The 27,188-nt window shown below is 41.7% G+C and overlaps 3 protein-coding genes and 1 long non-coding RNA gene across 7 annotated transcripts in view; 2 read left to right on the top strand and 2 right to left on the bottom strand.

Annotated features, from left to right (window-relative positions):
• The window catches only part of MGLL (monoglyceride lipase), a 163,097-nt gene extending 156,568 nt beyond the window's left edge, over positions 1–6,529 (bottom strand). The window contains exon 1 of the mRNA XM_081851034.1: positions 6,476–6,529. Coding sequence (XP_081707160.1) covers positions 6,476–6,514 — 39 coding nt within the window. The 5' untranslated portion in view covers positions 6,515–6,529. The remainder of the gene's footprint in view (positions 1–6,475) is intronic.
• Positions 1–8,664, top strand: part of KBTBD12 (kelch repeat and BTB domain containing 12) — a 60,378-nt gene extending 51,714 nt beyond the window's left edge. The window contains exon 6 of the mRNA XM_081851005.1: positions 6,545–8,664. Coding sequence (XP_081707131.1) covers positions 6,545–6,711 — 167 coding nt within the window. The 3' untranslated portion in view covers positions 6,712–8,664. The remainder of the gene's footprint in view (positions 1–6,544) is intronic.
• On the top strand, positions 8–3,552 carry LOC309335793. 2 transcript variants are annotated; one of them, XR_014153731.1, is made up of 3 exons: positions 8–139; positions 1,579–1,736; positions 3,313–3,552. It is a non-coding gene; the product is annotated as an uncharacterized lncRNA (long non-coding RNA). The 2 variants fall into 2 exon arrangements; XR_014153732.1 differs by lacking the exon at positions 8–139 and having other exon boundaries at positions 568–1,736.
• LOC309335786 (uncharacterized protein) lies at positions 6,659–27,102 on the bottom strand. 3 transcript variants are annotated; one of them, XM_081851042.1, is made up of 6 exons: positions 24,924–27,102; positions 18,368–18,524; positions 17,013–17,107; positions 11,482–11,539; positions 7,865–7,941; positions 6,659–6,797 (listed from the first exon to the last, which is right to left on the bottom strand). In XM_081851042.1, the coding sequence occupies exons 2-6, from the start codon at positions 18,387–18,389 to the stop codon at positions 6,765–6,767; spliced, it is 285 nt and encodes a 94-aa protein (XP_081707168.1). In that variant the 5' UTR covers positions 18,390–18,524; positions 24,924–27,102; the 3' UTR covers positions 6,659–6,764. The 3 variants fall into 3 exon arrangements, 2 of the variants coding, with proteins under 2 accessions (XP_081707168.1, XP_081707167.1); XM_081851041.1 differs by lacking the exon at positions 18,368–18,524 and having other exon boundaries at positions 17,013–17,084; positions 26,754–27,102; XR_014153721.1 differs by lacking the exons at positions 6,659–6,797; positions 11,482–11,539; positions 17,013–17,107; positions 18,368–18,524; positions 24,924–27,102 and adding an exon at positions 8,932–9,012 and having other exon boundaries at positions 7,867–7,941.
• Positions 27,103–27,188: the final 86 nt, after the last annotated feature.

The raw sequence follows: 27,188 nt of genomic DNA, 5'->3' as shown, positions 1-27,188 counted from the left end.
CAGGGTAGGAATTATTTCTGACTGTGGCCATAGACTGATGCATGGAATGGTAAAATTAACTGGTCTGGATTTCAAGCATCTATTGATCTGATAAAAATAAAGAAAACTGTTGTCTGGATAGCAGGGTACTGCTGAGGAGGTAGCCATGCAGTGTCGAGTACCAAGAAAATGTCAAGGATAAGGATGCTAGGTTCAGGAAGCAGCGGAGATTTTGCCCTCTCTCTTCTGTTGTTGTTGTTTAGTCGTGTCCGACTCTTCGTGACCCCATAGACCAGAGCACGCCAGGCACTCCTGTCTTCCACTGCCTCCTGCCTCTTGTCCTCTGTCGTCCCCTTCTCCTTGTGCCCTCAATCTTTCCCAACATCAGGATCTTTTCCAGGGAGTCTTCTCTTCTCTTGAGGTGGCCAAAGCTTCAGGATCTGTCCTTCCAGTGAGCACTCAGGGCTGATTTTCTTAAGAATGGATAGGTTTGATCATCTTGCAGTCCATGGGACTCTCAAGAGTCTCCTTCAGCACCATAATTCAAAAGCATCAATTCTTCAGCGATCAGCCTTCTTTATGGTCTAGCTCTCACTTTCATACATCACTACTGGGCAAACCATAGCTTTAACTATACGGACCTTTGTTGGCAAGGTGATGTCTCTGCTTCTACACAGCTGCAAAAGCAGCGGCACTTTCTCTTATATCTGGCGGGTCAAATTACCAAGAGCAGCAGTTCACAATGGTTTCATCCCCTCTGATAGACCCACCTCTGCTTCTGAGAAGGGAGAGGGAAATATTTGGGTCGTGCAAGGGCTAGAAGGAGTGGTAGTGCTGGGGGAAAGTGATAGGATCTTGAGGGCTCATTAAGGAAAAGAGAGGGTGCGGCTGGGACAGCACAGATGGGATGAGAAGGGTAGCAGAACAGCAGGGAGACTGAATCATAGAATTGTAGAGTTGAAAGTAACCCTGGGGGTCTTTTAGTCCAACCCCCTACAATGCAGGAATCTCAACTAGATCACATGGATAATGAGCAATAATAGTGTGGGAGACTGGGGTCTTGCTATTGCAGTTCTTGACCACATAAAGACTTAGAAATTTCAGTGACTCAGTAACTAGATCTTATTCCCAAACTATGCAACAGCCTTCCTGTTTGACACTGTTCAGAACATTTATCCTCTTTTCTCCTTTTGCCAACATCTGTTTCTGTGGGTTATAGCATTCATGAAAGTAACTTACCTAGCACTATCAGACTTGGGTTACATCCACACCATACATTTAAGGCGCTGGAAGAATCCTGAGAACTTTAGTTTGTTAAGGGTTCTGACCTCACCATGCTACAATTTGCAAATTACGGTCCCTGGGATGGTGTAGACATGTGCATATACGTACTTTTGACAACCAAACTCTTTTGATTTGATTCCTTTTCATAGTTCAAGGGACAGGAGGCAACCATCCGGCATAAAATAAAATAAGATTCAACCCTTCCATTTAAAAAAAAAAATAGTCATGTGCTTTAGACTCCAACTTCCTATTTTTTGCTGTTCTTGCATGGAAGAACATTAAAAAGTACATGACAACTCAAATATTGAATTGCAGACACTTTGCTGGAGATAGATAGATAGATAGATAGATAGATAGATAGATATGAATGAAGTTGGAGTTTCATCTTTGAAATTGGCTTTCCTGAAAAATGCAACTATCCCATAAAAAGAGAGAGAAAGTAGCAGCAGCAATCGATATGTCGTACCACAGGGGTAAGTATAAACTCTAACCACATATGGAATGCAATTTTCAAAGAACAGAGAAACAGATTAAATATTTATCCAGCATACCCTAAAGCAATCTGTAAGCTTCCCCATGCAGTGGCCAGCCGTGAGTGGAGCAGGCCGAGTCAGCCTGTCATACAGCTGTAACAGCAAAACCCAGCCTGGTTATGTCTGAGTGGCAAAATGCATTCATACTTGGAAATGGAAGTTTATGAGCCTCCAAGTAGTGCTTCTTCCCTTTTAGAGCATCTGCAAGAATGTTGCAGAGCATAGTATGGCTGGGAATATGAAGCAAGTATGTTTCCTAATAAAAAACAAATAAAAGTAAGCTAGTGGCACTTATCCTGGACAGAGGTGCAAATGTGAAAACTGGAGTTTTAAAGCCTTACCTGGTCCTTAAAAATAATAATTCACTGCTAAATTTGTGACTTGAAAGATACATCAAGGATACTATCCATAATGTAAAAAAAAAAGAAGTAAGAACAAAGCTATACATAAAAATATACAGTGGTGCCTCGCAAGACGAAATTAATTCGTTCCGTGAGTCTCTTCGTCTTGCGGTTTTTTCGTCTTTCGGCTTAGCGGATTAGCGCTATTAGCGGTTTAGCGGCTTAGCGGCTATTAGCGGCTTAGCGGCTATTAGCGGCTTAGAAAAAGGGGGGGAGGGGGAAAACTCGCAAGAACTCGCCCGGCGTTTCGTCTTGCGAAGCAAGCCCATAGGGAAATTCGTCTTGCGAAGCACCTCAAAAGACGGAAAACTCTTTCGTCTAGCGAGTTTTTCATCTTGTGAGGCATTCGTCTTGCGGGGCACCACTGTAAACTGAAACCAGCTTGCCACAACAAACCCAATAGTCTGTGTGGGTTTGCACAGTCCTGTACTTTATTGCACCAATAGCTAATAAACACATTCAATTTGTTCACAAAGAGATCATCAGATTATCTTCCCTCTCTGTCTCACTTTAGTTTAATGATATGTACAATATCTCATACTTGAAATATCTATTCCTCCACTGTTGCTAAGTTCATTTTTCCCAATTATAAAAGATGATCAGTTTAAGAACTGTCAATAATTGTTGAACTAATTCCCTATATTCCAATGGTGTTTGATCCTTTATCAGCGCAAATAAAATAAAGGATCAATTAGTAGTACTGTACATACCTTGTTATCACTTCAATCTCCTTTACCATGTCAGTCCAAAATTTCACAGCCTTAAAGTAAGCTCAAAATGTAACATTCCAGATTCCAGGCCTTATGCCTCCAACATAAATTACTTGCCATACTGTACTATGGACACAACTGGCTTATAATGGTGTTAAATGCCAGCATCAGATGAATTTAAGGCTTGACCTAATTGTACAATAAGTGACACTTTGCCAAATCTCCAATGATCCATTGAGATTTTACCTAGTTTGTCAAAACAAGACAAGTACATTTACTTTTGGTAGTTGGTTCCATGACAAGCACAGATAATGCCTGTGGAATTCTAACTGGTTAATGACACCTTCCTTTCTCTCCTTCCTATTTGCCATTATATGCATTAAAAAAAAATGTTTTAATTTTTAGACCATAAGGAGTCCTCATCAGCAAGAATCCTCATCTGATCTATGTAAACATCGACACCCAGCAATGCTGCTTCCTTTTCTCCTAGCACTGCTTCCACAATTTCAACGATCTATTCCATTAAAAAAAAAAAATCAATGTTTTTACAGCTGTTCACTCCCCTCTTCAGCACATAAGCTTGCATCTCCCGTTCCTGCAGACCTATGTCAATTTTGTGAGCAATGAAAAGCTAGAGAAATGAAATGTACCGTATGTGACTTTATTGGTTTCACTTCTTAGGGCTACAGTTACGTATGCAAAGTGATAAAGGACTACTTTATTTATTTAACTTGTTTTCTATCCTCCCCATTTCAAAAGTCTCAGGATATGCAACTGTCCTCAGGACATGCAAAAATAAAATCCATAAGTAAAATATTTATTAAAACACAGAATACAAACATCATAATGCAAACAACTACCCCATGCCAAATAAATCACTGTGCACATTATTCCAATGGCATAATTTCATCATCCATAAATTAAGTGATAATGAGCACCCCTGAAAAGCAGCAAAATAGCCTCTCCTCTTGTTCCACTTTTATAGTCCTCAAGAAAGGGCAAGATTATAATGGAGATATTACAAATGAAGAGAAAGCCCCAGTCAGAGTCCAGTAAATAATTTCCTGTGTTAACAGTGAAGAAATTCGATGGAAATTCAGTGAGAATGCAACAAACAGACATTTGGGAGGATGTGCATTGGAATTGGCTATGACTCCCTGCTGAGGGTGAACAGTGGCAAACCCAAGTTTGTTGCTGTACAATGTGTGAAATTGCTCAAAGAGTTATAATCCACTACCCCAATGGCTATACCAAGCCAGACTAGACCTAGAAATTCCTCAGAGCAGAGAATGAAAAAGATGAGCAAATCCTATCCACACATTTTAGCTACAGCAAAAGTTCAGCTGAAAATTTCTAACTGGTATTGGGGGGGAGGTAGCTTTAAAAAGAACTTCTCATTAATACCAAAGCAGTTGGCTTTTTATAATAGGTGTCAAAAAGCCCAGCTTTTGTGCTAGAAAATAAATGGCTCTTCCGTTCACCTATAAAAGAAGAGGGGGGGGGAAGAACTCTGAAGCAAAATTCTCTCTTGCTTGGTGGCTCTTTTGTTATGGTACGATTGCTCAGCCATGGTTAAAAGCTGCTCTTTATAAAAACTGGCTTTAACAGAGTTGCTTGAATCTAACTGCTCTTGCCAAATCCATCAGTTTTTCCAAACAGGCGAAGTACAAGAGAGGCACTGAAAGTTGTCTCCACCCTGCGAAGGAGATGGCTGCTTAACACTCATGCCCATGGAAACCACAAAACTCAGTTTCCAGCAGCCTGGAGGGCATTTTCTTACACAATGCATTTGAGAATGTCTGACATGTCTTTGTGTGTCGCATGTGAAGGCTACTAATTTGGGCCAATAAAGGTTTAGTAACTGCATTCCGAGTTAAGTTTAAAGAGGCAGATCTCATCCTTGTAAGTAAAAGTACCCTCAGTTTTATCCACAACAACAAAACAATGTAAGATAACCAGGATCAGAATGGCATACTTAGGATAGCATATGTACCTTTTAATGCAGATCTAACCATTGCTGAATCTACTTGTGAGCCAACATCCACTCTAATTAGTTCGTTCACTTCTGTGTGATTTGCAGCTGCCTGCAGAAGTTACTCATTTTAGTTTCTCTTTTTTCCATGATCACGCCAAACATTGGGAAACCATCCCACATTCCTTGCAATGTGTTTTCTGCAGGGTTATGCCGTTTCACACATCAAAATATTCCAGCCATGGCAAATTAGTGCTCGAGATGTGAACGCAGGGCAAGTGTGACAACAAGGCCCAGAGCCAGGAATCATAAGAGCATAAAGATCCCTGCTAGACCAGACCAAAGGCCCATCTAGCCCAATCTCCTGTTCTCACAGTGGCCCAGCAGATGCCAAGGAGAAGCTCATCAGCAGAACATAAGGGCAAAAGTCATTCTTCTTGTGAGCTCCTCAGCAGCTGGTATTTAGAGTCCTTTCTTACTGAGGGCTCCTATCCTAACATCTCTTAGAGTACTCCATTGCAGCCATTGGGAAAAGTAAAACAAGTCATTTACTTGCAGCGAAATAAATATAGTACAAGGTTTAAGTTATGTGCGAGTAATATTAGATTATTTGACATGCAAGCTTTTTATTCGTGGGTGAGGTCCCCACCATCCCTTGAATTGGGGGGTTGGGGACAGGGCCCAAATAACTGTTAACTCACTTGCATGAATTCTTCTGTCCAAGCAGCCAAAACAAATTGGATTGTTTGCACACTAGCCCTTTTTTCGATAACTGCTATCCTTTCTCCCACACTCACTTTTTACAGATAACCCAGAAGCTATCATTGCTTGGTCACTGTCTTCCAGTGTCTTCAGTGTTGTTTTTCCCCAACCCCTGAACTGATGCACATTTTCTTTTTCTTTTCTTGTCAATAAAAAGCAGTTGTAGCACCAGCATAGATAGGCAAAACGCTACCGAGGCTTTTACGGGCAAGCAGGCCCTTTCATTAAAACTCCTGCTAGCAGGGAATGCCCATGTTACTTGTTTTCTGTTCAGTATAGATAAGGATAAGAAATTAAATTATTGCCTTCCTTTCATTTATTTTTGATCTTTATTTCATTTTGCAAAAAAGGAAAGAAAGTAAGTCCAAGAAAACCAATAGTTAAAGATCCCCTATCTCTGCAAGGAAGCAATAAACCAGGTAAAACCTGTAAGAAGGGAGTTTTCCATTAACATTGCAAGTGAACTTTGCTGGAAAAGATTTACTTGTAAACAAACTTTATAGAAAAAGGACAATTCTGGACCATGTAGCACTATATTAGTTTAGAATGCATTCAGCATGCAATTAGTTTGGGCACATCCAAGAACAAGTTCATTTCCTTTTTAGATACAGTGGTCAAAGTAGAGAACCAATACTCAACGAATGATGTTTTTCGTTATAAGCCAAACAAAAAAGGACTTGGCATTCTTAAGTCAAATCAGCACAACCTGGAGTTTCCAGACACATTGTACAGCTTGGAATACAAATATTGGGTTTGCAAATCATGCTTCAGTCACTGCCATATCTCTTTTTAATCTAAGCATAACATAAAAGAATTTTTTGCTTTGTTACTTACATCAAAGATGGTTTCTTGACTCCTTTGTTGATGTTCCATTTCATTTTTCTTTTTCTTTTTTGGTTGCAGCTCGCCATGAAGTTATCACCAAAGAGATCTTAGAGCTGGACACCTGGGAAAATCAGTGGAATGTTGTGGCTGTAAACGTCCTCATGCATGATAGCTATGATGTCTGTCTTGTTGCTCAGCTGAACCCACGGGATCTCATTCCTCCTCCTCCTGATTTAGTGGAGTAATAGGCATGCAGGTTTCCCTTGCAGTTGATATGTGGAGCTTAGAACAGAGACTTTCATATAAATGCCCGGCAATGTCTCCTGGACACCTAAAAATGCCAGGACAACTGTTAGTTAAAGCATCTGGAGCGAATGCGAGCCTTTGCAGTCGCTTAAAGAATCAAGAAAACATTTGCACATTCAGAAATCAGAATTCTATACCAACATAAATACTGTGAAACCATTAAATTGTCAGCAGAGGGCCAAATGGAATACAAAAGATGGCCTTAGGGTGCAATCCGGTACCTGTTTACCTGGAAGTAAGCTCAACTGAACTCATTGGGACTTACTTATGAGTAAACACACATAGGCTTGTGCTATTAGTCTCATAATCAGGTGGAATTGGCTCAAAAGTCAGATTGCATTGGGCCTGTATTGATGGCGGAGTTTGCAGATAAGCAGCCTTCTTTCATACAGTCCTGCATACTGTACAACCATAACTGTCCAGATGTTGAATCTCAGCTAGAACAGATAGAACATTAGTTCTCTTGAAGTTTGGAATAAACTATCAGCAATGGTTTCCTAAAGTTCTGGTTTGGTGCCTTATACATTGAAGGATTTTGCTTGCCTTAATACCTCGGGGCTTGCTTCTTATAGTTTCCATATGGAGTGAAGAGGAGGTCCATTACAAAGCTGTAGGACACAAAGTCAAAGCATTGGTCTCTCTAGCTCAGCACTGTCTATTACAGAGATAGCCAAACTGGTGACCTCCAGATGTTGTTGTACTACAACTCCCAGCAGTCCCAGTCAACATGCCCAATGGACGATAGGATATGTAGTCCAACAACATTTTGAGCACACCACATGGGTTACCCCTAGTCTGCTATGTCTAACAGTAGCTCTTCACTGTTTGAGGCAGGAATCTTTCACTATCCCAACACAGAAATGCCAGGGATTGAACCTGGGACCTTTTGCATGTGTTCATCTACTGAGTTAGAGCCCTTCTCTGTTGGTCTTCTGCTACCATAAGGCAGGCTGGGACATTCAGAACTTTCCACCCAGGTTGGTCTTATTGGTTCTTTACCCATCTCTTCTGTCCTGAGTTTGACACTAGAGCATTAAGGAAGGGCAATCTCTGCTGCTGCCACTAGTGGAATTATCATCACCTACTGCTCACCTGGGGTGGTTTGTACTGAGGTAGAGAAAGGGTGAGCTGAGAATGCAGATGTCGCATCAGTAGTAGCCCTGGAGATCCTAGGAGTGAGAAAGGGAGAAAGAGCTGAAAAGGGAAGAGAATCATAGGTGTGAGGGTCCAGAATGAGTGGTCTAGGGCTTTTGGGAAGCAGTCATTCACTTTTCAAGTGTAATGTGTAGCCAGCCCATATTTAAAATTCCTGCTGCAGGAACTTGAACAGTGGAAAAATGAGGAGAGTGAGATATATTTCCTACCCTGTTTATGACTCATCAACTTTACCTTGAAACATCAGTAAACGTTTCATAAAACACACAAAGGTAGCATGAACTTCACAAGAACTTGCTCAATGCAGAACACTGTGCTAGGGTTGAATCAGCATGTGTATGTGTTTAATAGAAAGAATTAATCTAGAAAAGAAGTGGAGCTGTGAGCCTCATGACTCAACCTTTTCCTTCCTGTGTGCTTTGTAGGTAGGATGTATTTGACAGTTAAAACATTTACATTTGAATGTTTCACGGCTATACTGTCAACACTAGAAGAAAAGGTTTTAGCCTATAGTCTGGGGAAATGTGGGTGCTGCTTCCATAGATTACATTGAATCTTGATTCTGATGTGGGGAAAAGGCCATTGGGATGCTTGCAAGTGCACACAAACAAAGTATACATCGCTTTGTTGGAGTTTAGAGATGATAAACAGTACTGAAGAACTTTCTCCACATATGCCCTATGTTTTGATGCTATATTTGTCCAGTTTGTCCAATAAAGCTGCTATATTTTTACCTAGATTACCTCCAGAACATGTCAGCATGTTGTGGGAGGGATTCAAGCATGTCCCAGAGTTTAGGTTTGTGCAGTTAAATTGGATTAAAGCACTTTGTTGCTCTAGCATAACAAATCCACATTTCCCCTCCTTTAAAAAATGACCTTGTGGAGAATTGGGAATACACTGAAAAGTATAAGATGAACAAATTATTAAGAAGAAGACATAAAAACACCATGTATGAGCTATGTGTGAGTGTGTGCGCATGCAAGCACAGCACCCGAACTCACAAATTGAAAAACTCTATTGCTACACACCAACCCAATCTCTGAGGGGTGCAAGATTCCAGGGGTTCCAGGCGCTTACCCAGGGTTCATTTTTCCTTCTGGAAATGAGGCACAGCGGAGACTGTGGTTTCTTTATTATATAGTATATGGTTTACTTACAACCTGAGCCTACGATGTAGGGGTTCACAGCATTTACACCCCAAGAAGGTCTTGCTTCTCCCGTAGCTGCAGCCTTGGATTCAAACAGAAATCGACCATCACTGGCTGGCTGACTCCCTAGCCTGCTGCCTTTTCTGCTTCAACCTTCTAGCTCACATAATGCCACTCTCCACTCTGGCCTTTGTCTTTCCAACTACTGGGGAGCTGAGGCACAGATCCACTTTCTTTGTTCCCTTAAGTGCCCATTAACTGGTCCTAGGCTATCACCTCACCAGGAAGCTAGCTTGGCTATTCCAGGAATTTGAATCCTTAATTAGATTTTACCACTTGCTGGACCCAGGCAAGTACAGCCTACTTCCTCCTCAAACTCATAACACTATTCCTCCCCCACCTTCAAATTGCTGAGCAGCGCCAGGTACATCTTGCTAGTGCTCAATAATCAGGTTGTCTGGAAGAACTCCTAATCTTTGCATGCCTCTATATCTTTGAAATGGAACACACATATATATATTCCATTTCAAAGACAAAGGAGCAACAGAGCTAAGCTTTAGCAAAAGGGGAGGGGGGAGGAACAAAAGGAGATAATTATTTTTACACTTTCAAAAAGTAAAAACAAATACAGCTTTTTGCCCATCGCTAACACTGTGGTTGTCAGTTCTAAATAAAGACTATTTACATAACCTTCAGCCCACTTGGAAATGTGGAACAGGAGCTCTGTGAGTACAAACTTGCAAATAAAATCTCACCAGGGTGGTTGCTCACATCTTGCTCTGCTCACCTGAGCACCTCCTCCTTTGCAGCCTGCTCCTCCGTGCCCTCCCACCACTGCACCCTATGCTTCCCTCTCTGCGTTCCTCTTCTCATTTCCCCCCATGCACTGCACTCCCCCCAAACAGGGAAGTGGCAACTCTCATTAGTGGAGAGTTTTGTTTCCATGGTACCTACCATGCTAATAGCTGTCTTCTTTCCAAATTTAACTATGGGCTCTAATGAGTGATTAAGGCAGCAGATCACCTCAGACATTTATATGGTTCATTTACACCCTCCTGCAAGGGGGCAAGAAACCATGAAATTGCCCTCCCCACCCTGCGGGCCAGAAGATCAGAAGCAAGCATCCTTGAAGCTCCCAATTTAAAAATGGTGTTCTCTGTGTCCAGAATGAACCAGGACAGAGAAAACCATGCTAAGTTGGGGGGCCCTAGAGGGACTGCTATTGAGGAATAAAAATGCCCACTAAGAGTAGACTCACTGAAATTCATGAAGATCGCTAACAGTGTAACCTATGCATGTCAATGGGTTTTTCCTGTAATTTTATATTGTAAACTGCCCTGAGATCTTCAGATGAAGGGCAGTATATATATTATAAATTTAACAAATAATAAGTGTATTTAGGGTTCAAGCCTAAATTAAGTGCCTTAATTTCAATGGGAAATCTACTGAGTGCTACCCCATGGCTCCCCAGATGTTGCTGGACTATGAATCCCATCATCCCTGCTTACATCATTGTTGGCCTCGCAGGCTGGGAACAGTGGGAGCTGAAGTCCAACAACCTCTGGGGAATCTCAGATTCCCCATCCCTGCTTGATAGCGGCCTTGGATTAACTTCCTGTTACTTGCAGAACTAAATAAAACCTGTTTCCGCCTGCAACAAGAAAATCCATTCACTGCAAACTAATGTAATCAATGTAATGCAATTGCACCTCTTTGCTGTTAGGGAAATGGCATGTTCTGGTGCTAGAAAGTGTGTGTTGTAGTCACAGAACAGGGGGACTAAGGACCAGGAATTGGGGGAAGCAAAACATTGTGACTTGGTCCTCCCTAACTGTTGTTTTTTAGCAATAGGGAGCTTCCAGATCGAATCTCACTTGAAAATAGTAACAATCATGTATCAACAAACTCTGGTCACACAGTTATAGTTGTTTGGGAGGTTTTGCATAAAAAACCAATTTCCCCCAAACACTGTACTTTAGGTATACAGTAACAGGAAAATGGAGTGGAAAGTGTGGGATAGCCCTTGGCTTGACACAATATAATCTACCATTCCCTCCAACAAATCAGGATGAGTGCCCACATTTCCAGCACTGCAGTATACAATGAATGTCTCACATCAGACCAAAATAATGCTGTAAGCCAAGGATAGGGAACCTGTGGCTCTCTAGATGTTGTTGAGCAACACCCATCATCTCTGCTCATCTGCTCATGCCAGCTGGGGCTAACAGGAGCTGGAGTCCAGCAACATCTCTTGAGGGCCATCGTTTCTCCAAACATACATACTGTAAGTAACCCAACAGGCTAGAAATCAAAAAATATTTCCTCACATCTCTCTAGAACTTCAGATTTTAAAATGGATCGGAGAGATCTGAGCATTTCTTCAAAGAGATGCAATTCACTTACCAGTCATGCTCAGCTGCAGCTGATGTGCTAGCTGATGTGCTAGCATTTTACTCCAGATCTAGAGATTGAAAGGAAAGGATGTTTATAAAACTGCCTGTGAAACACACACAGCACGTCCTTTGATGCTCCTCCCTTATTTTCCTTTGGCTTCAATGCCTTATGTGCACTTGATGGAATGATTTAATAATATCCTCTTACTTCAGGAGAGCATGAATTCTACAAAACATAAGCCCCAGAGAAGTGAAGTTCTGCTATATTTTATATATATATATATATATATATATATATATATATATATATATATATATGAATGAGTAGAATTGCTTAGTATTGTGCTGTTTATCGCAGCACATAATGTTTATACAATGAACATTCAAAGCCTTTTTCAGAAGAGAAATACGAGTCTGAGTTTTGTTCTTGCAAGTATCTGCCAAAGTATGTATCATCCTTAACTTAAGGTTTGTCTGTTTGTAAAAAATTGTTTCTTTTATTTGGTTGGGCAGCAAATAACCTGATCCTTTAAACTGCTGTGCAAGGCAAAAAAAACAATATGATCTGTGGCATGGACTACTATTACCAGTGCAACTGCACCACACAAGGTCCAACTTGGGTGGACTGGAGGTGTAAAATCACTAAAGACTATCCTATCCATTGCAACTGAGTTTCTTCCTCCCCAGTGTCTTATACTGTGGTCTGTATCAGGTTGGCTCAGGGTCAAGAGGGTATATTATTACCCTTGTCATATCTGCATTCAGATGTCAATTTGGAGTTGTGACCTTCCAGAACAAAACTGTGAGCATACTAGTTGTTTATATTGTTTAAAAATACACCCCCCAGAATTTAGTAAATGAATCCATTTGAGAGTATTGTGTCTAGATCTTGTCACTGCACTTCAAAAAAAGTCATAGACAAATAAGAATGGGTTCAGAGAAGGACAACAAAGATGGTCAGTGGTCTGGAAAACAAGTTCTATGAAGAAAGGAAGAAAGAACTGGATACGCTTAGCCTGGAGAATATATGGATTGCATGGTTCTCAAAATACATACAAAGTAACCTAACCCAGCTTTGTGGACGGCAGAACCTGGACTCAAACTACAGTCATACCTTGGGTTACAGACGCTTCAGGTTGCGCATTTTCGGGTTGCACACCACGCCAAACCCGTAAATACTGGAACAGGTTACTTCCGGGTTTCAGTGCTCATGCATGCACAGAAGCGCCGAATCGCAACACGCGTGTGTGCAGATGTGACGCTACGGGTTGCGAACGTGCCTCCCGCACGGATCACGTTCACAACCTGAGCATCCACTGTAGATTGTAAGCAGCATGGTAAGGAAAAGCATGAAGATTCTGGTTTAAGAAAAACAATGTTTTTTGTGTGCTACAAATAGGCTAGTGTGTGCAGTGTGTACCTGAGAGAGGGGGCATAATAGCACTGTTACAATACTAGAAGAGTTGTCACTGTAGAAGGGGCAAAGACTTTCCCCCTCCTGCCCCAGAATGCAGAACTAGATCTGACGGACCTAAGTTACAGAAGGTGAGATTTGGGTTGAACATTAGGAGAAGTCGCTGAACAGTAAGAGCAGTCCAACATGGAAACCAATTACCTAAAGGGGTAATGGGCTCTCCCTCACTAGAGGTCTTCAAGAAGAGGCTGGGCAGCCATTTATTGGAAATGCTGTAGCTCTGGGTTTCCTGCATCAAGTGGAGTGGTGGCAGCAACAGAACAGATGACCTAGCTCTATGATTCTGTGAGAATATATAGGCGGCAGGAAGAAATTGTGTGCAACAGGGAAGAAACAGAAGGCGGTTTGTAAAAGCACAGCAGACATGGCTGGTTAAAGTGATACCTGAGCTGAATTTAGACTACACACCACATCAACTCTGATTAGGAAAGCAGCTTGTGAAAGTCTCCTGAGACTCCCATGAGGAATATGTGTTTGTAGTTCTCCAAATCCAGCCGCAGCTCAGGCCCAGGCATTATGCGGAGAACACTTATTAGGCATTGTGAGGTCTCAAGACTCATACACAGGGACCTCATTCACTGAAGCTAATAGAGTAGCACTGCCGGGGAGTTCTGCCCTCTGCTTGCCCCTTGCTTAAGTATAGGCTTAGGCTGTTAAATCTCAGCCGCAACATGGCATGAACTGCAAAATGGAAATGCTCCAGGGACTAGCTTTCCACAGACAGACACACAGTGTAATCAGGAACTTTTAATAAAAATAAAGGTGGAAGTTTTGGTCTGCTTTCCTGCAGCTATCCAGAAATAAAATAAGCACAGAGAGAGGATTAGCCGGCAAAGGAGACTGGATCTTAATTAGGAAACAGTTCACCTTGCTTTGTTTCCTGTCTTGATTTTTTTTAAAAAAAAGATTGGAACCATATGTGGGACTTAAGAGCAAGAAGGGGAAGGAAACTAGAAGCTGCAGGTGGGGCAGAACCGCTTGATTAGTTCATGCGGATAGTGTGGTTATAGTTAGGCACTAGGTGGCGCTGGCCTGGGTTATTTCTAGGTGGAGTACACAATTTCCTGTCTCTGCTCTTGTCTGAGAGGGATAATAAAGTTCTTGTCTAGCTTTCTGACCAATGTATCCTCTTAGCCTTCCATGACAGGTCACTTTAATATGTGAAATCCAGTCAATGGTGGTAAGAAGCTGGCAAAATGTTATATTTTACAAATTTTAAAGATAAGAGATACTTTGCAGAGACTGCAGCTGGCAACTTGCTGCTTCCTTGGTTTCCTGGGAACTGTAGTTTGTTAAGGTTGCTGGCAACTGTAGCTCTCTGAGGAGAAAACTAGAGTTCTCGGGATTCTTTGAGTGAAACCAAGTGCTTTAAATGTGAGTTGAATGTGCTTTAAATGCATGCTGTGGAAGTTTCTTAGGCATAAGTTCTCTTCTTTGTTTATTTGTCCAATAACAGGGAAAGGTAATTGAATTCACAAGTACAGTGGTGCCTCGCAAGACGAAAATAATTTGTTCCGCGAGTCTCTTTGTCTAGCGGTTTTTTCGTCTTGCGAAGCAAGGCCATTAGCGGATTAGCGGATTAGCACTATTAGTGGCTTTGCGGCTTAGCGGCTTAGCGGCTATTAGCGGTTTAGCGGCTTAGAAAAGGGGGGGGAGGGAAAAAACTTGCAAGAACTCGCAAGACGTTTTCGTCTTGCGAACCAAGCCCATAGGGAAATTCATCTTGCGAAGCACCTCGAAAAATGGAAAACCCTTTCGTCTAGCGAGTTTTTCGTCTTGCGAGGCATTCGTCTTGCGGGGCACCACTGTAAGTGAATTCCAGAGGGGAAGAAACTAATATGAGGTAACCTTCAAAGAAGTGTTACATCAGTTTTTAACCACTGTAAACAAAAATGCAGCCTAATTCTATGCTGTTTTCCCACTGGGCAGGTTGCAGCATCCTATCTAGAGGCAATGCGAAAACTTTCTCTGAGGATCCAAGTCCTATTTCATTAGGTCATTCTTATCTTTTTCTGCTTTGGAATTTTGCCAAATGCAGTTGGATACTAGGCAGACAGAGCAAAGTTTATTTAAGGTTAGCTTGTCAGATGGAATAATCCACCAACTCTCCTGACCCCACCACCTAGCTGATTTTAAAACCCTCTCCCAGGGGCTCCTCCTCCTCCAACTGAAATCAGAGTTGTTTCATGCTGCTTTAAAGTTTATAATAATTTGATAAATTGGGAGAAAGGGCCACACATTTCTCACCCTGCTTCTCTTTTGACCCTCACCAAGAACTGTAATTTGCTCCCTTAACTGCTCAATCCTTTTAACTTCTTGTGCAATACAACAATTCCTAAGAGCTACAGCAAAGAAAACTGTGCCCTGAGTGATTTGGAAATGGCTGCTGCCAAGGGCATGGGGTTTCTCTTAAGAGCTCAGCAGACTTGACTCCTGCATTTTCTGGCTGGTCTATTCTGTAACCTGAAGTAGATGAGGGATTTAAAGCATTTCTTTCAAGTGAATTTGTATAGCTTATCTACTTAGGATGGATTTATCAGCTGGCCTCTTTTGCAAGCAGGACAATAAATCCTCATACCCATTCAGCCAAAATAAATTGTTAAGTCATGCTTTATGGGACCAGCTCTTTAGTATTATCTCTGTTTAGTTATAAGAATGATGTAATTCTAGAACCTGAATGGTAAAGACATCCCCCGCTGGAGTCTGGAACCAATTCCAGATGAAATTAAATAGTGTTTTGCCATTAACTGCTGTGACCGCATTATATACAATTTTAAAAATTGCCATTCTTAAGGTATACAAGCTCCTCCACATATGTCTGGACATAAGCCCAGCCCACAATGACTGAGGTCCCAACTAGGTCTGAGATTGGATTTATTGAAGTCTTCTTCCAGTTGTTGTTGTTGTTGTTGTTGTTGTTGTTGTTGTTGTTGTTGTTGTTGTTGTTATAAAGGCATATGCAAGTGACGTAAGATTTGGACTGCGGCCACAGTGTTAGCAGGAGAGGGGATACCAACCCTTCCCTCTGGTGCTATTTTCCTCCCTTTTAATTTCCCCTATTCCCAGCGGCTATTAGCCATGAAACGGGAAAACAACACATACTCATACTGAACCCACCTTTGCCCTCTCTGCAGCTAAAAGCAAGGGGGAGTGTGGTGGGTTGAAGTCAAGAGCTGATTACAGATCTCCCGTGCCATGTCTAAAATGGCCTTGAATTAATTTAGTTCCTTCCTTACCTGAGAAATTCCCCACCTGATCATGCCAACAAAGATATGTATCTTTAATGGTGAAGATAAATGTGTCTACCTCTGCCCCTCTGCCCTCCCATAAAGGTTGAGAAACTTAGTGAGGATTTGTTGGAGCAAAGGGAAGAGAAGAAAATGGCACTTTGCTAGATCCACCAGCTTTGCAGTGGGATTTTACAAGGAAGAGACAAAGAGACCCTAGGTGTCTGCCCTAGAATCAGTGGTGGCTGTTGGTCCTGGGGGCTGGTGGGGTGGAAGGCAGGGAGCTCAACAGTCAGTGACCAGTGGTAGGGCCAAGTAATTCTAGTTTTGTCCTCCTCAATCTCATCCCTGCTGGGTTAAAGAAGGGGAAAACAGAGACTAAGGAGGAGGAAGGTGACAGCCCGTTCTACCCCACTGTACTGGCTAGAAGAAATCAGGCAGGTAGGGGCTGTCTGAGAACAGACGTGAAGTAGGTGAATTTGGTGGTTTCAATTTCTTTCAGTTTCTCATTTGCCAATCTGAAGTTCAGTGCTCCACATTTCTCACCAGTTTGCAATTTTAAAAAATCCTCATGAAAATTCCTTACTATTTTATTTCTCTAACCACACACATTTTGTATTCAGTTTTGCAAAGCAATTTCGGCTAACATAATGCATTTTTATATATATTTTTCACTAATATGTGTGTGTTTATGCACACTTTGCCCTAGCACATGCATTTTTTGTATAAGTCACTTGGCTGGAAAACTGCATTACAAATTTCAGAGACATGCAAATTTCATAAAATGGCTGTGCTTTGGTTCATGTATTGTTTTGGAAAGTGCAAATTAGGTAAGCTCACCTTCAAGTGCAAACTGAATAATGTTTCTCCTCCATCCCTAGTGATAGACTGGTGCTGGCCGGGCAGCCTCCACTGCATAGGATGGACCAGGTTGTCTGAGAATAGAAGTGAAATATTCACAAAAATAAAGTATCATTATCTTTTGGATTTAATTGATGGGCTAGGTTAAAGAAATTAAAGGTGGAAATTTGAAATGATATATATGATGCTGGTTGGGAATCAATTCCACTTGTAAGTTTAAGAGGATTTCAGATTCTCTATGTAATTGAGACAATGGTTAAATTCAGCTGGAAATCAGGATTCCATGGAAAAGATTGTTTTGAGGAGTTGGGATAAAATGCTAAATGAACAGGAAGTGTCTCCACCTGCTGTCATAGATTAGGGAACCTGTAGTGTGCCCCCCCCCAATTCTGTCACATCCACAGCACTGGACCTAAAGAGCCTCATGTCAGGAAAGCAGGAAGTAGCATTTTTAAATCTTCCTTTTTGGTACTGAGACGGCAATATAGATCGGCAAATCAAATGTCTGTTTATGATAGCTAAGTTGGTAACAATTATGCTGGCTTTGTACAAAGTATGAGATCTGTGCTCTGAGAGGGTAGCAATTTTGCATGACTCAGGCCAAACTAGATATTACACTTGGGATGGGTGTAACAGTCTCCCAATTTTTTAAAAAACGAAAACAGCTGCAGGAGGCTGCCACTTTTAGCAGAACCGAAGGGGAGTGGCTGCTTAACCATGCAAAATCATTTCCTTCCTTTCTGTCTCCCCCTCCTTTCTTATTTATCCATGGGAGAAACACACAGGGTGTGTCATGAATGATCCATGATCTAAACAAATAAACAATATTCTGATTCTCCCATGCCTATTCCTGATTAATGAGATATCCTCTCACCATAAACTGCAAGTTCAACTCCTAAGCAAGCAAAAATTCACAACACACTACAAATACCCTTCCTCTCTGCAATATAGTCCAAAGAAACTGTCCCACCCCATTTAGTATTTTCAATGTTGCACTGGTTCTCAGAAAATGTCTTTTCTACAGACTGGCATAAGAACCAGTTTACCTTTTAAAAACAGGGTTCATCTTTTACTGTTAATAATAATCTGGAAGCCATAGCCTGGGGTTTGCTCCCATTGTCACACACATTTTTCAGACAGCATCTTCACATGCATCAGGAGGTGATTATGGTTTCACACATTCTGCACAAGAATTACTCCGCCAATGTCAACACAACAGTTAATCAGAGGAATAAGGTCTGATAGACTCCAGTTGTGGAGAGGAAGGTCCTCTGCATTCCCCTTTGCCTCTCCAAACATTCCCACGCAGCATAAGACCATTACAATGAACTCACCATAACTGTTTACCAGAACCATCTTGGCAGGCTGGGACAGAAGAACGAGAATGGTGTGCAGGATGCCTTGGACTGCAAAGCTGCACTGCTGTGGGAAACAAGCCCCGCTTGAGATGTAATGCTGTGAACTCTCTTCCTCCACCCAGGCGTGAAGTATCTAGGTGTAAAATAAACTATATTTTAAAGGGCTACACTCTCTGACATGCCTGAATTCCCAATGGAAACGCAACCCTGTAACCCTCTGGAATCTTGCTACCACTCAGCAGAGGTGGCACACAACCTTTGTAAGCATATAGGTCCTATGACATCAAGCATCCTGGTCTACTACAAACACAGTCTACTTTAGCTAAAATGGCAGCAGTTTGGGAATGGAGGAATTAAGCCAAGTTGAGTTACATGTAAATGTATCTCAACAATGGTATCTCAGCAATCTGTCTGCATATTAAGCCCCTGTTTGAAAGCACCCTATGAGGATCCACACAGAGGGTTAGAAGTAGTACTAAACTTGGTTAAAAAACAAAACAAAACCCCAAAGCCAGCTGCTGAATATCAATTGCCTCAACCAACATGTAGTAACTTTTGCTATGAACACAACTGCTGGCTCTGCTGGAGCGGGTTTATGCATAGACAACAAGGTTAAGAAAGCCCAGGGTGGCACCTAGCTTGGTTATAGCAGGTCTTTCATCACGTACAGTCTATCTGTTTGGCACATTATGGTTATAAGATTTCCTAATAGATAAAATGTCTTTTAAGTACCAGAGGGAGATTGGGGGTACAATACAATATAGCTTTTATTTATAAAGCCTTTTACAAATGTCCCAGGGAGCTATTTTGCAAAGGCAGGAGCAGACAAGTACAGCACGATAACAACGAATCACGGTTCATTCACTGCACATCTTATGTCATGGGGTGTGATTTCAGCTTTAGCTCTAAAACCAAACAGGGAATTTGCTTGGTGAGTTTCTGCTGCTAATGTCTTGACAGTATAATCTTATCATTCTTTACATGGGGTGTACGGATGGGCAAACCTGACCATTTCAGTTTGTCTCCATCTCATTTTTCCAGTCTTAAATTCAATTCTACACATTTCCACATTAGCTAATCTCCCCCCCCCCTTTAAAATTAATCATGGAAATGAATCAATATCTTAGTGCAATTTTCTCCTATCTACGTGTTTGTATGCGATTTTACTTAAGATACAAGTTTTTGCAAAGCAATGTTCCTTAAGGTTATGCATTTTTTTCTGCTATCTTTGTTAATATATGCATTTTTTTCTGCTATCTTTGTTAATATATGCATTTTCTACACACTGGGGTAGAGAACTGCATTGCAAAATTCTGAAAAGTATTAATGTTGAAGGAAGGCAGTGTGCTGTTTTGCATATTATTCAAGACACTGGTGTTTCTTGCTGCCCTTCCACTTGTGTTGCATCTGAATCCTCTCTCAGGCTCCTCTCCTGGGAGTGGAGATCTCAATACAACCCAGCAGAGGTTACTGAGTGCAAGGGCCATCTCCTCTATGGTAGGAGATCTGAGGCTCATGCATACATGGGTCTCTCTAAATGCAGTCATCATGTAGCTTTGCAATTAGAATAGCCATTGAATAATGTCAGGCATATGTGTAGATTTCATACAAAGTTTAAGCAAAGGCAGATTTATAAGTTAAACAGTTCTCCCACCTTGTGGCTAAGCTGAATATTACTGCCAAGATAGCATTTGGGTTAAATAATCAGAGGATGTAAATGCATATTCATCCCAAATGTGCATGGCATGGAGAAGGTGGATAAAGAAAAGTTCTTCCTAAGCCCCATAGCACTAGAACTTGTGGATATCCAGGGAAGCTGAATGTTTGAAGATTCCAGACAGTTAAAAGGACGCACTTTGCCTTGCAACACACTATGGAACTCACTCCTGCAGGAGGTAGTGATGTCCACCAACCTAGATGGCTTTAAAAGAGGATTAGACAAACTCATGGAGGAGAGGGCTATCCATGGCTACAAGCCGTGATGGCTATGCTCTGCCTTCACAGCTGGAGACAGCAATACTTCTGAATACCACTTGCTGGAAGCTCCAGGAGGGGAGAGTGCTCTCGTGCTCGAATCCTGCTTGCAGGTTTCCCACAGGCATCTGGTCGGTCACTTTGAGAACAGATGCTGGTTTAAATAGGCCATTGGCCTGATCCAGCAGGCTCTTCTTGGGTGCCATCTTAACACTCCGGAAGCTGCGTGTGAAACGTGTTTCATACAGTAATTATTAAAGTTGCTCCACCTAACATTGTGATTAGTCTGTCAGATGCTCCGCAAATACTTTTCATCGCCTATTTAAGAGCCAGAGGAGCTATAGCACAAAGGGCAGTTGCTGACAAATTATCTCTATAGGCTGAGACCTGTGTCCACTGCAATCAATATCCCTGACATGTAATAAAAAAAATCTGTCTACAAGGTGGAAAAAAAAAACATTCTTACCCAATGGAGACTATTACCCTAATCTGGTGGAGCAGAAAATCATTAAAAACTGCCTTATTGGTCTAACTAGCTCGGTATTATTTACACTGACTCTCTAGGGTTGCAGACAGAAACCCTGCGGACAGGGTTTCCAGCCTACATAGAGGCGCCAGGGATTGAATTTGGGGTCTTCTGCATGCAATGCACATGCTCTGCCATTGAGTTATGGCTTACTGCTTATATAAAGATGTAGCAATTTTTCCTTGTTTCAAGGATTTCCAGCTCTCAAAATGTAATTGAAAATCTCACAAAATCATATTTGGTCTCTGTGTGCAAACGTTCAAGGATGCAGTTGAAGGGTGGGGGGAAATCTATAGCAACGATGCCATGACCAAAAAATAGTGGAGAGGGGCAAGCTAACTCCCAACTCTCCCCACTGCTGAACAGCTGGACCACATCAAATTCATGCATTGGTCACAGGCAAGCTGGAGACAGTCAGCTCGGGTATCCACAGCAGTGACCAGAGGAGAAATGACTGCGGGGAGGAGTGCAAAGAGAGGAAATGCCATGGTGCATCTGTAACAGCAAAATCAGATGCCTTCATCTGCTCAAACTGCAATAAAACATGTCTCTCCCATATTGGTCTCTACAGCCACAGCAGGTTTGACTTTACCCCTCATAGTGCATTCTTCCATTGCCTCTCGAGACAGATGCCAACAATGTACACTTGCTGAGCATTGATCTGCCAAAAGGCTGGGTGCAGTGCCATCCCACCTGAGCTCAAGCCAAGCAAGACCTTGTGATAAGTTTAGGAGGACAGAGGCCAGCTCCTTCTTCCACATGATATCACCTATACCTCCCAAGGGGCAAGAGAAAGTTGAAGGAATCAGCTGAGCTTCTTTATGTTGGCCAATCCATGTGAGAATTCTAAGCATGGCCACAAAAAGAATGAATGCAGAGTTCCAAGGGAAAGGAGGTGATGAGGGACAGAATGAGAATGAGGACCAGCAATATTATTCTACATGGGCTCAGTATGGTACCTCCTCAATACAGTATTCCAGAATAAAGTGGTGCCAAGAAAACCTGGAAAAATATTACCCTATTACAGTAAATTGGTTGTCTTCTATAAATTCCCCCTGCCTATAAGGTTACCCATAGTATTACTGTAAGTAAACTCATTTAATACCAACTCCAAAACACACACACACAACCACAACCCTCACATCTCAACATTTACTTATGACTGGTCATGGTTTGGCAAAAAAAACCTCAGAATGAGTGTGACTGAACACAGGCTAGAGTCTATTCTGTGGCAGTGCAGGCAGTCAAAAAGTCTTTTTTCTCTGCCTCCGTTGTGTCAGTGTCCGATCAGGAAAAAGGCAGGGTAATCATTATCATCATCATCATCATCATCAAGAGCAATATTATAAATTGAATGACTGTGCTTAATCTGACTTTTGGTACTAATTGTTGAAAGAAACTCCTTCAAGTATATTTCAAGGCATAGAATTATTCTAAACAGATTCATTATACAGAATGGTTATCTAACAACCATTGTCTTAAATGAAGCAGCTGACCTGCCTCTTCCATGTGTTCCTACCCATGCCCTGAGCTCATATTCAGATACCCCTCTCTGAATGCCCTTGCAAGCTGAAATACGGTGGGTGGTCACAGGAGAAAAGGCCTTCTCAGCAGCAATTCCTAGTTTATGGAATGTTCACTTGGAACCATCTTTCATGGCTTCTTTGGTGCCAAGCAGATACCTTTTTATTTTCACGGGCTTTTAAATTTTCATTATTTTACCCAGTCTTACTTTTCTGGAAGATAGTGGATTTTGCTGTTTAGCATGGTTTTCAGCTTTCTGTCTTATATGGATTATTTTAATTCAGCTTTTAGAATTCCATTTTTGTATTTTATGGTTTTGTTTTGGTTTTGTTACATGCTGCCCAGAAAAGGTGGCCAATAAATACAGTAAATTGTAAGAACAGAAATAGTAATACTAATAATACAAAGTGCTCAGAAGACCAAGCTCCCAATATTTTCCCAGCAGGTTGTGGCTCAGGGCACAACCCCATGCCCCTTGCAAATGCATCCCAGGCGACATGGGCATAGCAAAAGTTATTGAACATTTTTTTAGGAAGCTGGCAACGGGGGGGAGGGGGAATGTGCATGTGCCCCCACTTTCTGCCATGCAAGCCAATCTGGGTTGTGAAGTTGGTGGATTGTCTGCTTCCAGTTTTTTCTCCCTTGAAGGGTAGGGTTGTTCTGCCCAGGTTGTAATATAGCCACCAGTTACACACACATGCATTATGCCACTAAAATCAATGGGGCTTAAATTAATTTAGGAGTGGTGTGGACTCCAAGACCAGTGTACCTCAATTCCTAGGACTTCACGTGCCTTGCAAAGCCCATGACAGCAGGAAAAGATTTAAAAGATGAGAAGGTAACAATTCCTTAAGTCCAATAAAATAAAATATACACATATATATCTATATAATGGATAATTTGAAAACCACTATCATGTTTGCATCTTCTGAGGATGGAGGAAATTGGTTCAATACCATGCTTCTTAAAATATATTAACAGAAATAGCATTTGCCCGGTGTTGAGAAGATGCAATGATGTGAGTTTCCTAGGGAAAAACGTTCCAAATAAGGAAGATCTCTCTCTATCTCTCTCATTGTCACCATTCAAATTTCAGCAGGAAGTGGCATCCTGAAGAGTGCATCTTGTAATGTCTGGATAGTCCTGTACGGTAAGTGGGGTACCTTCAGATACTGGGGTCCCAAACCATATACGTATGGCTTTATTAGTTAAAACTAGCACCTTGAACTGGGCTTAGAAATGTAGTGGCGACCAATATAAGCAAATGAGGACTGGCAAACCATGTTCTGATAGTTTAATCCCCTTCAGCAACCTTGCTGCCAAATTCTGTCCTAACTGAAGTTCCTGGATCATCTTCAAGGGCAGTGCCACGTATAACACATTGCAGTAATCCAATAATGGATGACTTATTCATGCCATATCAAAAAATAAGTATAAAGTTAGTGAAAGTTCAGATCATTGAGTACAAACACATATGTCTGAATAAGAGGAAATTGTGTATGCACTGCTTTTTTTCTAAAAAAAAATTTAGGGGTACTCTCATTTTGACTCAAGAAAGTCACCATTTTATAGTTCAAATTGGGGGAAACAAATACAGTACAAAGATTCACAAAATATTTAAGGGTATGCGTACCCCTGCGTACCCCCAGAAAAAAGCACTGGGTGTGTGTATGTGTAGGTCCATTGTTTCACTCAACATTTCTAGATTATAAACGTGTAAAGTATCCATATCTATGTAATGCTGATCACTGTGTCAGGCTGCGTGTTGCCACCCAGACAGTGCATATATTTGAGGGCTTAGCTGTCCATTTCTTATGAGGACAGTAGTAGCACACAGAGCAAAAACCCTTAGTTGTTTAGAGTTATTTCCCAAAGCCAACACCACCTTTCAAAATCTGACAGCTGCTCAAGGCCATGAATAGTGCAAACAGCTTTTATTAGCTATTCTTATCTCCCAGATAAAGGGATACTAGCATAAACAATCTATTGGACTGTATAGCTTGAAGAAAGAGTAGATAGAACAGTTCAGAAAAAGACAAGCTGAGCTCCCCAAGGAGAAACACAGTCATCTTTCACTGTCTAGCTATGGACAACCTGGACAAGAGTGTGGATTTCTATTTAAGGAACAGCAGCAGCAGCATGGCAAGCTGTAGTATTCTGCCATTTTTCAATATGCCATGGCCACGTCATGTTTTAACATCTCAAGATGGAGCAAAAATCCCACTGATTCTTTGTCGTTTAAGAAAGTACTATTTTTCCATTAGGAATTGAACTGACTGATATATTTATTAGTTTACAGTCACTGCCCATACATTCCATCCTCCAGTCCTCTTTTGTTTCAATTCCTTTCCCCCATATCTCACACAAATAGGTCTTGTATTAAAAGCAATCTGGCAACCTTCCAATGAGACAGTCTCCAAGAACATCCCTCTAAAATAATGGAGGAAAAATATGTATATGGCTTCATACCATGATAGTTGAAAATGAACTTGGTAAATTTTGACTTACCAAGTGATGGAGAAAAAGTGATTTCTATCACTATCTGTACCTACTTTTATATTTCTCTGAGGAACCGGGCTGGCCACTTTTGGAGACAGATGTTCTTTCCAGATGACCTGCTTATTGAGCATTCATCCCAATTTGCTTGTACCAAGTTTGTTGTAGGTTGCTTTACTGTGAGAGTTTTTCTGAGCCTTCACTCTTATTTATTTGTGGAGAGGTTGTATGATGTTGCAGCCAGCGATTGTTATCCCACTCCCTTAGAAACTGCCATTCCCACAATTCTTTGGGGCAAGCCGAGACTGTTGAAGTGGTATAAGAGAGCTTTAAATGTATGCTGCCAGGTAATGTATGTATATATACATACATATTCTAGGGTAAAGTGTGCATAAAAATGACATATTTGTAGAATAATCTACAAACATACATTACATAATGGAAAGTTGTTTTGCAAAAATGTGTGTATTGGGAAAAATATACAGATAACAATGTGTATATTAGGAGAACGTTGAGTTAATATAGGATATGACAGCTGTTCTATCAGTATAGTGGTGGCATATTCTTCAGTACCACTCCCCTAGTATAGCTGGAATACAGGGTTTCTGGATCAACTAAATAAAACATGATTAAGATTTATTTAATTGGGTGACAGTCCTCATGTTGTTCTACAGATACTACTGTTAAGAAAGAACTGTTAGCCAAACTTAGGGATGGGCATGGGAAGCCATTTAGTCCCTTACAGACAAAAACGAAGATGCTGACATAGTCCCATTATCATAAAATGAGCCTCCACAAAATGAGCCCAGATAGTAAAAGCCAATACCACACAGAGTGTATTTCAGAAGTTAACCTTTAAAATGACAAAGGCATAAATAGTGGTCACCAGAGTTGTATCTGACCAAAGGGATCCAAAGCCACACAAAATACTTATAACCAGTTTTGATGATCACATAATAAAAAGTTAAGTTGAAAATCCACTGGATTCCTTTATAGGTGTCAAAACCATACACGACAATTTCTGTTTTTTTGTTTTTAAATGTGAACTTGCTGTCTGAGAGAAATTTATTTACCCACTCTTGAAACAAACAGCCCCAAGGCACTTAGAACTAGGCATGATTGCCTCAGATATTGGCACCAGATCTTAAAAGATTGGTGACTACATACACCTTCAATAAAACAATGTCACAAGTGCACGTTTTGTTTATATCAGATCTCTCAAGGTACACTGCTTGCACATTCCAAAGGACATCCCTTGCATACTGTGGACCGTATTGTACTTGATTTGGTGTGGAACTGTGGATGATTGAATGACACCTTGCAATTTCAGGGATCACTTATTCTAGAAGTGAACTTAGGTAGCTTAAATGCCACTGAGAGAAGAACCAAAATGGAGCCATCGGGAAGCGAGTGAGACATCCATATGCTCAAATCCAAAGATTTTCAGGGGGTTAAATACTATATCAAGGGACCCAATTTTGGCAGGGGATGGGCAACAGTTCCACACCACACGCCTCCTTCAAAGAATCCAGGGAACTGTAGTTTGTTAAGGGTGCTCTTAGAGGGGAAACCATAGGGTTTCTTTGTATACCTGGCGTAGCTCTGCCCTCCGTTGAAAAACCAGAACGGAGCAGAATGGCCAGTTGGGAGGACAAGCAAGGCTGCCGAAAAGAATTCTTCCTAGCAAGCGAGAATATACATTGCAACTCTTTTGTGGAAGATCTCACTTGCTTCCGCTATTTACAAACTCCTCGCAGCTTTTCAGGGTCCCCTTTTTTGGATAGAACGACTTGCCACTACATTACTCTGGCTGCAATCCTTAAAGGTGCGTCACCCTACCACCCCCGGCCTCTCTTGCCTGGAAGCCGACCCTCGCCTGGGAAATTGCCCTTGACTCGCTTCTCTTTGATTTGTTTTCATGGCGGCAACGGCAGAACCACAATTCCCAGCATGCCAAGGGCTACCGTTGACGCTTTGGGACGCGACGCTTCCCAGCCCCGTTAGGCCGCCTCCAACTACCACACCCGCACTGAGAACCAGAAAGGAAACGATTTTCTTCCCTCCCTCCCAACGATACCGCGCTAGGCTCGGTTACAGAGGACTCGCTCAGTGACGCGCCGCCGTGACGTAAACCGCGTACGTTGAGGCAAGGCCTCGGAGGACGCTGGGAACTGTAGTCCTATGTGTGTGGGGAAGGTCACTAGAGCCGTTGGAGGATGGAGAAAGAGGGGGAAGTCTCTACTGCGCCTGCGTGGATATGCTTGCCTGTTAGCGCGC

This window comes from Podarcis erhardii (assembly GCF_964252035.2).
Source record: "Podarcis erhardii genome assembly, chromosome: 2".
Lineage (NCBI taxonomy): Eukaryota > Metazoa > Chordata > Lepidosauria > Squamata > Lacertidae > Podarcis > Podarcis erhardii.
Note: the sequence above shows the minus strand (reverse complement) of the source record. Positions and strands in the feature narration are given on the sequence as shown.

What these genes read in the sequence shown, in the direction of transcription:
- LOC309335786 (XM_081851041.1), bottom strand. Translation starts at nt 26,831, where the DNA reads ATGAAAACAAATCAAAGAGAAGCGAGTCAAGGGCAATTTCCCAGGCGA. An exon ending in GCTGCAGCTGAGCATGACTG is followed by an intron (nt 7,942 to 11,481) that starts GTAAGTGAATTG and finishes TCTCACTCCTAG; the next exon opens with GATCTCCAGGGCTACTACTG. An exon ending in CTCAGTACAAACCACCCCAG is followed by an intron (nt 6,798 to 7,864) that starts GTGAGCAGTAGG and finishes TGGCATTTTTAG; the next exon opens with GTGTCCAGGAGACATTGCCG.